Source organism: Mirounga angustirostris, unplaced genomic scaffold (assembly GCF_029215605.1).
Source record: "Mirounga angustirostris isolate CCGP_5_RB_7025 unplaced genomic scaffold, mMirAng1.0.hap1 SCAF_2, whole genome shotgun sequence".
Classification (NCBI taxonomy): domain Eukaryota; kingdom Metazoa; phylum Chordata; class Mammalia; order Carnivora; family Phocidae; genus Mirounga; species Mirounga angustirostris.
The window spans coordinates 4,548,720-4,558,569 of NW_026991710.1; the positions used below are offsets into that span (position 1 = coordinate 4,548,720).

A 9,850-nucleotide genomic window follows, 5' to 3' on the forward strand; every position below is an offset into this window, starting at 1 on the left:
GGAGACTGTTCCCTGCCGCCCACCCACCTCCTGGAGATGGCCCGAAATCCCTGGTGTTTCCGGGCAGGCGGCGGCTTGACTCCAGCTCGGGCGTGTGCGAAGCGCCGCCAGAGGGCCTTGATGGAGAGAAAAAGGCCCACCCTCCTTGCCATCTCCGAGGGCCTGGAGCCCTGCAGCCTCCAACCGGGGCGCGGGGGGCTCCCCTCTGGCCTCCTCCAGAGCCACACCTTAGGAAACTTGGCTGTTTTCTTCGGGGAGTCAAGACTTGCAGGTGATGGGTAAGGGAAAACCCGTGACAGTCTGCTCAGAATCAAAGTCCAGGCTGGCCGGGGCAGAGGGGACTTGGGACACGTTTCCATGTGTTCAAACCCAGACCTGGCTGACTCTTAACGTGTTAATGTCCTTCAATGGCTCTCCCGGGATCCTCCTGACGCTAGCATGACCTGTTGTCAGCAGGAGCACCGGCGGACCTGGGAAGTGTGCGAGGGGGCGGCAGGAACCTGGCTCCTGCCCGTGGGCGCGGGGGCCGCCTGGGGCAGGGGACTCGCCTCAGGGCAGGGCACCCGGGGCCTACCTGGCCGCTGAGCCGCTCAGTGACTCTGGTGAGTCCCTTCTCCTCTTAGAACTACTTTCCTCACCTGTAAAATGAGGGGTTCAGATTAGACCCGGAGCTCCTGAATCCCAGGTTCTCAGCCAAGGTGCCCATCATCCTTGGGGTGCCGTGCGTACTAGAACCACCAGGATTTAAAGAGTAGTTCTTTCTTTCTTTTTTTTTTTTTTAAAGATTTTATTTATTTAACAGAGAGAGACATAGCGAGAGCAGGAACACAAGCAGGGGGAGTGGGAGAGGGAGAAGCAGGCTTCCCGCTGAGCAGGGAGCCTGATGTGGGACTCGATCCCAGGACCCTGGGATCACGACCTGAGCCGAAGGCAGACGCTCAATGACTGAGCCACCCAGGCGCCCAGTTCTTTCTTTTTTTTAAAAAGATTTTATTTATTTGACAAAGAGAGACACAGCAATAGAGGGAACACAAGCAGGGGGAGTGGGAGAGGGAGAAACAGGCTTCCCGCGGAGCAGGGAGCCCGATGCGGGGCTCCATCCCAGGACCCTTGGATCGTGACTTGAGCCGAAGGCAGACGCTTAACCCAGGCGCCCCTTAAAAAGTGTTTCTGGGCGCCTGGGTGGCTCAGTTGGTTAAGCGACTGCCTTCGGCTCAGGTCATGATCCTGGAGTCCCTGGATCGAGTCCCGCATCGGGCTCCCTGCTCGCCAGGGAGCCTGCTTCTGCCTCTGACCCTCCCCCCTCTCATGTGCTCTCTCTCTCATTCTCTCTGTCTCAAATAAATAAATAAAATCTTTAAAAAAAAAAAAAAGTGTTTCTATTCAGATGGAGAAACTCACAGAAATTTTCAAGCTAGAGCAGGAGCCTTGTGAACGAACACCTGTGGTTTCCATCTCTCAGGCTCAGTTGGCCGGGTCCCTGCAGCCCTGCCAGCCGGCTGTGGGATTGAGCATCCTGACCGGTGGGAGTCACCCCCGCCCCCAGCTGGGTCCTGGGTGACCACAGGGGAGTGCTGGTTTGAGAACACAGAGGAAAAGGAGCTGAGACGTATAGGAGAGGCTGTGAACTCCCTGAAGTCCGGAAGCCCCGCGTTTCCAGGCCGTCTGTCTCCCACCCTGCACTTCCCAGCCCCACAGAGCTGAGTGTCAAGTTCTGGGCCACGTCCTCTGGCATGGGGTAGGGGAGCTGAGGCCCAGGTCAGACTGGGCTGGGTTTGAGGGAAGGACCACAGGCAAGAATGGGGAGCAAAGAAATTGGTTAAGTATGTGGGTAAATATAAAAATGGATTATTAAATAGAACAATACTTCTTTCTAACATGTCAGGTTAAAAAAACACTAGCATTTCAGAAGTTTTCAGATCCTTGTGTATTTTAGGAGGATAGAGATGCCAATAAATTAAATTTTGGTAAGCTATTTAGGCATGTACAGATTTTGAAGATGATAATTAAAGGAACAGAAAAAGAGTACGAGTTTTATTTTTTTTTAAGGATTTCATTTACTTATTGAGAGAGAGAGAGATAACACAGGAGAGGCAGAGGGAGCAGCAGACTCGCTGCTGAGCGGAGAGCCCGATGCGGGGCTCGATCTCAGGACCCTGAGACCATGACCTGAGCTGAAGGCAGATGCTTAGCCCACTGAGCCACCCAGGCGCCCCAAGTATATGAGTTTTAAACCAGTAAATCAGGGGGCGGGGCGGGGGGAGAGTAAATTTAAAAACTCTTACTCCATAATAAGGCAAGAAAGGAAATGGGAAAAGTGGAAGAGGTCAAAATAAGATGGTAAAAATAAATCTCAATACATTAGCAATTACAATAAACATATGAGGGTGCGATTCTCAAGCCAAAAGACGAAGATTGTTGACCTGGATTAAAAAAATCCACACCAGGGGCGCCTGGGTGGCTCAGTCGTTAAGCGTCTGCCTTCGGCTCAGGTCGTGATCCCAGGGTTCTGGGATCGAGCCCCACATCGGGCTCCCTGCTCTGCAGGGAAGCCTGCTTCTCCCTCTCCTAGTCCCCCTGCTTGTGTTCCCTCTCTCACTATATCTCTCACTGTCAAATAAATAAATAAAATCTTTAAAAAAAAAAAATCCACACCAGGGTGCCTGGGTGGCTCAGTTGGTTAAGCGACTGCCTTCGGCTCAGGTCATGATCCCGGAGTCCTGGGATCGAGTCCCACATCGGGCTTCCGGCTCAGCGGGGAGCCTGCTTCTCCCTCTGACCCTCTCCTCTCTCATGCTGTTTCTCGCTCGCTCTCCAATAAATAAATAAATAAAATCTTAAAAATAAATAAATAAATAAATAAATCCACACCAGAGGCGCCTGGGTGGCTCAAATGGTTAAGCATCTGCCTTCGGCTCAGGTCATGATCCCAGGGTCCTGGGGTCGAGCCCCACATTGGTCTCCTGGCTCAGCAGGGAGCCTGCTTCTCCTTCTCCCTCTGCCTCTCCCCCTGCTCATGCTATCTCTTTGTCTCGAATAAATAAAATCTTTAAAAAAAAAAATCCAAACCAAACAAAATCAAGGTGCATGTGGTTTACAAAGAACATACTTAAAAAAATGTAAGGACACAGAAAGATTGAAAATAAAACGGTAAATAATCCCAAGGCAAACTAACCCAAAGCCAGCTGGGTCGACAGCAGCAAACAGGAACGGTTACTGACAGAGCCTGGCTCTACAGTGATAAGAGCGCCAGCAGGGAGAGCAGACGTTGCTGAACTGTAGGCACTTAGTCACAGAGCATCAAAGCGCCCCAAGTGCCCAAAGCACCGGCCCGCTCCAGGGAAACCCTGACAGTCCGCCAGCAGAGGGCGCTCTACAAGGCTCGCCCCAGGCGACAAGGATAAGGAGACTGCTCCGCTGGGCAGGGATGTTTCAGGGGAGCACATTAAAGGAACTCCTCATCCGTCCCTCTCAGTCGCGGCGGTGTGTACGTGCTGCGAACCGTGCACCTCAGCCTGTGGGGCTACGGAGTGTGGGTGAGCATGTGGGACTCACAGGATACCGAATAAGTGACCAAACCGGACACCCCGACCCCAGTTCAGGACACCTCTGACTGCCCAAGACTGGCATCGTGGGTGTCGCCAGATGACCATGGGGAAGAAGACCAAGGATGGATTTCATCTGTTCAGTACCTTTTCCCAGCTGGGGAGAGTTCTCAGGGCCTGTCTGGAACCTAGCGACCCTCTGCTGTCTAAGCAGACTCAGTCTAAATACAGGACCCTCGTGGACGTCCCTGGGTCGCCGGAGCTCCCCTTAAATTCCCAGAGCCTAGGGAAAGGTCTGATGCACCTGCCTTCACAGCTCTGCCTCGGGCGCTGAAATTGTCTAAGGGCTGAGTGGTTACTTGACGTGAATTGAAGACAACTGGAATGTCAAGCCCCAAGGAAGCTCGAAGACGAGAGTGCAAAACCGTCATCACCTGGTGGCCCAGGCAGTCACTTGGCCAGAGTCATGGAGCCAGTTCCTTCTCCCACGCGAGTTCCTGGGGGCATTGCAGCACCGTGTCCTCAACCGGAACAATGAGGACGGTAAAATGACCTCTCAAATTTGGGAAAATTAATGATGTGAAGGGCCAAACCCCAAGTAGATTCTTCTAATACAGACTTTTGTTTTCTCATTCCGCACGTTCAACGCGCTGCCCCTGGACGGGAGCTGGAACTTGGCCGTGGGCTGACAGCAAAAACGGGATCCAGGCACACTGTTTGCACTTTTGGTCCCTTGAGTGATCTTAGGATTGGACCTGTTCCATCGCATTCGCATCCTAGAGACTGACTTTATTCCTCATGAGTTCAATGCAAGCAAAGGTCATGATACCAACCACCACTGGTTGGAAAAGGAAGTGGATTTTAAAATGGAAATAAAAGCACATTCGCCTTAATAAAGCCATCACACTCAAAGATGGGGACTCCCCAAGAACTGCCCCCCCTTTCCACCCCTGCCCCTCTCCATCTGACACTGCTGCACCCCCAGTTTGGCCTGAGGGGACAGCCAGGGCAGGGGCCTCGGAGCCTGGGGCTCCTGGGGGGGGGTTTGTGCAGTCCTCAGCCCTGGCAACCCCGGCCCAGCCGGACAGCACTCACAGCACTCACAGCACTTGCGGCATCATTCGTTGGCGAAGCCACGGCACAGCCTAGAGGCGCCCTTCTAACAAAGGGGCTGGTGGGACAGGACAGGGGCTGCTGCAATTCCCACGGTGACAAACATCACAGGCAGCCAGAGGAAGCGGAGGCAGGGAGGTGGGCCAGGTTCCCAGTTCCCTTCTGTACAATCCCAGCGGCGGGGTCTCTAACCTCCCTCTCAGCCTTGCCTCGTCCATCCTTCACAGACACCCGCAGGTTTCCTAAACCACAAAGCGTTGTCGATCTGCTCAAACCTCTCCGTGGCTCCCCATCACTCCGCTTCTCAGATGTTTCCAGCAAACCCCCCTGCCCTTACCCTACTTGAACGTGGTACCTTGACCAGCAGCATAGGCATCACGGGGGAGCTTGCTAGAAATCACAATGTCAGGTCCCTAACTATAGAATCAGACCCTGCATTTTGATAAGATCCCAGGAGTTCAGAGGCACTTTAAGTTTGAACAGTGCTGCTTTAGGGGCTTGGTACAGAGCCAGAAGCAGCCCCGACTGTGACTTTTTTAGTGAGTGGTAGATCATTTTAAAAAATTAAAAAACTATCTTTCTTGTCACACATTCAGAAACGCTGATTACTCAGAATATTACAATAGATGGCCTGGTATAAAGTACTCAACAGCAAATCCAGGCGCAGCCTGGAGCACAAATACCCCAGGTGCAGAAGCAGGTACACACAGGGTCAAGTTTAAACTCTTCCAGGTCATATGCAGACCTCTACAACCATGCCTCCTACCTCCCCGTTCCTTGCAAACACCCACAAACCCTATCATGTCACATTTTGACCTACTGAGAGACTCCCAGGGTGAGTTCCGGGATGCCCATTCCCTGCACCTGGGATGCTGTTCGGGTGGCTGAGCTCACGCTTCTGGGCCCAGGCCAAGAGTCACTTGGTCTAATAAGCTTTCTCACACTCCCCAGTGCTCGGTGGAATCCCTCTCTAGTGCTCCCACAATAAAAACACAGGATACCTACATCTCCTTGACTGCCTGTAGCAGGCCTGGGACCACAAACCACATCACTAGTAGGGCCACCTTTCACTTTCAAAACTGCCCGTTTGACAAATGACATGGCTAGTCTCAACAAGTGCTCAGGCCATGAGCCTTGGGACCAAGGCTGGACACTTACACACCTGCACAGTCCTGTAGCAACACCTTCGGAACGCAGTGCGCGCACCGTCCAGCGCCTGCAGGGGCCACTCTGCCCCAAGCACCCCCAGCTGCTTGTGCGCCGCCCCCAACTTCAATTCTTAACCCAGTCTCCTCATACCTGGTCAGATCCCGCCACTCCTCTGCTTAAACCTTCAAACCATTTCCGTGTCCCTTGCAGTCAGAGCGACTGCTCCTGCTGACCTCACCAACTACCATTTTCTCCCAAACCACTTGGGTCTCTTGCTGCTCCTCAGCCCTTTGCCCTGCCTGTTCCACCGACCTAAAATATAGAACACCCTTTCCCTATGCATCCTTGTGTGTATTCCACACGTCCTTGCTCAAATGTCACTTATCAGGTATGTCACCTGACTGCCCTATATAAAACAGCAACCCCTCCCTACCCCGTACCCCATTCTTTTTCTATGGAACTTACTACCTGATATAATTTTTTTCCTGCCTTAGCACAATGAGGCACTGTTCTAAGCTTACAAATGTCAGATCCAAGTGTATAAGCACTTTGTTCACTGATGCACCCCGAGCATCTGTGGGCACCCAACTTACCTGGCAAACCAAAGACCATCACTGGGGGGCGCTGTACTGTGATTATACGTTTACAGAGCGTTTTTTTTTCTTTTAAAGATTTTGTTTATTTGACAGAGAGAGACACAGCGGGAGAGGGAACACAAGCAGGGGGAGTGGGAGAGGGAGAAGCAGGCTTCCCGCCGAGCAGGGAGCCCGTTTACAGAGCTGTCTTAACTTACTAGATCATCTCTCCTGGAAATTCCTAGTGTCCAGCAGACTCTGGAGACGAAATGCTTTCCTGGGGCTCCTTCCTGCTCTGCCTTCTCCTCTCTCCTGTTACAGTCCCTACAGATCGAACCTTCCTTTGGCCTACAGGCTTTTGAGCACATTCCCAGATGAGAAGCACTGGACATTCATTTGACAATAACGACAATCAAAGAGAAACTTTCATTCTGAAAAGAATTTATTTATCTCACCTTTTCCTGGCTTTGGTTATTTGCACAAAGGTTCTAAAAACTGGCTTTCAGCATTTGTTTTTCCAGGCAAGTGAAAAGTTCACCAAAGGAAGCTAGAGCTCTGCTCTCAACCTCTGTGAGGTCTGCTCTGAGGACCTAGGCTGGATATCACCCCAGCCTGGAAGATGCTTCCTGCTATCATTTTGGGGCCTGCCACGGTCAGATCCACGCTCTCCTCCCCAAACCCTCCAGGCCATGCAGTGTCACGTGCAGTTGTGGCAAAGAAGCTCCTGAAATGCACGATTACATCAAAAAGTTTACCCCAAAGTCAGCCAATACACATAGTACCTAGAACTCATCCCCTATTCTAGGTTACTCACCAGACAGGTTACATGATGTGCACCACTTAACATGCCACAGAAAAATTACATTTCTGGAAAAAAAAAAAAAGAGACAAGCAAACAAAGAAAACGAAAAGAACACAGCTCTCCTCCTCTGATCTGAGACTGCAAAATTCCAAAATGCGGACGCCACCCCTCTCCATGCCCAACAGCCAGCCCCCCAGGGGCTTCTCAATCTGATCCAAAGCAGCGGCATCCACATCCTTGACTGGTCTGGGCTCTTGCTTCAGCAGCCGCAGCCACGCAGTGTCTTCTGTCTTGCAGAACTCTGACCGCAAGCCTCTTTCATGCGTCCCCGAATTCCAGGAAGCATAAAAAAAACACAGCAGAGCACAAGAGTATACTTCGGAACTTTAAAAACACGATCAAGTCACAGTAACGAATATGACAACACAGCAGCTTACAATGTAGGCCCTATTCCTTTAGGTAACAGCATTTATCTAAAAGCTGTTTTCTCGAAACTCGATGCACGTAATAATCATACGCATATCCGCATACATAATACTGAAATCCTCTCCCCAGGATGCTACTGGAGATTTAGTATTTAACATGGTGAAAATCTAGGGAAAATACGGGAGAGAAAAGGAAAGACTCTTGGGTTCAGCCTGTCCAGCGAGTCCTCTTTACCAGCTGAACAGAATCCATGCACGGATAAGCGGGAGTACAAGTGGGGAAATCAACCACCACAATTTAAATTCCAAGACTCCCACACCCTGGAGTCAAACCAACCCAACGACCCGTGCAAAATGCTACCGCTTGCTGTCAGGACACGGGCAACGCTCCGATCTCATCACAGCACGTGAAGTTCCTGTCCCGCGCTTCCGTTTCACGCTTCTCTCACTGGCCCCCTCGTCTCTTGGCGCTGGGGCCTCGGCTCTCACCCGACGGCGGGGGCTGGTCCGCCGTCCGCAAATACGTTCCCAGCAGTGGTCTCGACCCTTCACAACAGCGGACCCAAGCACTCGCTTCTAATGCCCGGCGTAGGAGCGCCACCCTTCTCCCGCCGCCCGGCGGGGCACTCCGAGGCAGCGCGCCGCCCCCCGACAGCCCCCGCCGCCCGGCACGTACCCGCCCCGCGTCCTTCAGGAGCACCCGCAGCTCTCCATCTGCCGGTGGAGCTCCACGAGCCTCCGTCCCACCAGCGCCGCCTCGGCGGCCTTCCTCTCCGCCTTCTCGCACAGCTTCCGCACCCGCTGCTCCGCCTCGCCGCCCGCGCGGCGGCCGGGGCCCACGACGCCCTCGGCCGAGGCGTCCACCTCGCTCTGAAGCTCGTCCAGCAGGCTCGCGACCTCCAGCAGCTTCCGGCGGGCCCGCAGGTGCGCGCGCACGTGCTCGCGCTCGAGGGCGGCGACGTCCCGGCGGGCGGCGGCGCGGGCGGGGCTCGGGGGGCGGCCGCAAGGCTGCTCGGGCCCTTGCCGCTCGTCCGCGTCCGCGGGCCGCATCGCGCCGCCCCCGCCCCGGCGGCCCGGTCGCCGCCCCCGAGAGGCCGGCCGGCTGACAGCGAGCTCGCCGTGACGAGCAACAGGTCCTCCCGGCTCTTCGCGGCAGAGACGGCGTCCAAAATGGAGCCCCAGCCGTCCGCCGGAGCTGTGCTCACGTGCGGCCCTTTTACGACACGCCGGAGCTCCTTTGCGGCCGCGCAGCGCCGGCGCCGCGCCCGGCCGCCGTCTGTACGTGCTGGCGCTCCCGGAGCGTGGACGTCGTCGTCCCTGCGCTCGGTTGCCGCGCGTCCTGCTCCCGGGGTGGCGCTTGCTGCCCAGTGCTCTCGCTTCTTAACGTGCTAAGTCCTGAGTAACCGACTCGGGTCGGCGCTGCCGGCATCCTTCAGTGCGGCGAGACTCGAGGTGGCGAGCTCGGCGTCGGGGTTTCGGGGCGCGCCATGGAGGCCGCCCTGACCGCCGCTCGCTCTGCGCTCCCGGGCGGTGGCTCTCCCCGGCGCTGTGCCGCTGCGGATGCTGACCGCCCTGGTCTCCTTGCCGCCCCGCCCAGCGTCCGCCCCGGCTTCTTCCTGCTGCCCTGCGTTTTGGTTCCACGTCTGCGCCTCGCTGTACCGGCGGTGGAGGTCTGGGCCCGCATTGGTGCCTCAGCCCCGCCAGGCGCCAGGTGTGCCCTTGGGCGATAATTGTAGAGGAATTCATTCTTTTTTTTTTTTTTTTTTTTAAAGATTTTATTTATTTGAGAGAGAGAATGAGAAAGAGTGAGTACATGAGAGGGGGGAGGGTCAGAGGGAGAAGCAAGCTCCTTGCTGAGCAGGGAGCCTATGCGGGACTCGATCCCGGGACTCCAGGATCATGACCTGAGCCGAAGGCAGTCGCTCAACCAACTGAGCCACCCAGGCACCCCTGTTAGCCCTTCCCTGAGACAACAGGCTCTGCGGGCAGGTTCTTGGTTATTTCCCCACCGTCCTCACCCGCCTTGGCACACAGCAAGAGCTCAATAAATGCTGCTTTAACATTATTTCCCAACATTTTTTTTTAACTGCTTTTTTTTTTTTTTTAAGATTTTTTATTTATTTATTTGACAGAAAGAGAGACAGCGAGAGAGGGAACACAGCATGGGGAGCTGCAGAGGGAGAAGCAGGCTTCCCGCTGAGCAGGGAGCCTGATGCGGTGCTCGATCCCAGGACCCTGGGA

The 9,850-nt window shown here is 54.4% G+C and overlaps 1 protein-coding gene across 4 annotated transcripts; it reads right to left on the reverse strand.

Annotated features, from left to right (window-relative positions):
- Positions 1-6,806: 6,806 nt before the first annotated feature.
- On the reverse strand, positions 6,807-9,366 carry MRFAP1L2 (Morf4 family associated protein 1 like 2). Of its 4 annotated transcripts, none has more exons than XR_010409268.1 (3): positions 8,286-9,363; positions 7,971-8,155; positions 6,807-7,499 (listed from the first exon to the last, which is right to left on the reverse strand). XR_010409268.1 is itself a non-coding variant. In XM_045871252.3 (2 exons), exon 1 carries the CDS (start codon positions 8,657-8,659, stop codon positions 8,300-8,302), a length of 360 nt encoding a protein of 119 aa, XP_045727208.1. In that variant the 5' UTR covers positions 8,660-9,366; the 3' UTR covers positions 6,807-7,499; positions 8,286-8,299. The 4 variants fall into 4 exon arrangements, 2 of the variants coding, with proteins under 2 accessions (XP_045727208.1, XP_045727207.1); XR_010409269.1 differs by having other exon boundaries at positions 6,807-7,106; positions 7,197-8,155; XM_045871252.3 differs by lacking the exon at positions 7,971-8,155 and having other exon boundaries at positions 8,286-9,366.
- Between the last annotated feature and the right edge of the window lie 484 nt (positions 9,367-9,850).

What these genes read in the sequence shown, in the direction of transcription:
- MRFAP1L2 (XM_045871252.3), bottom strand. Translation starts at nt 8,659, where the DNA reads ATGCGGCCCGCGGACGCGGACGAGCGGCAAGGGCCCGAGCAGCCTTGC.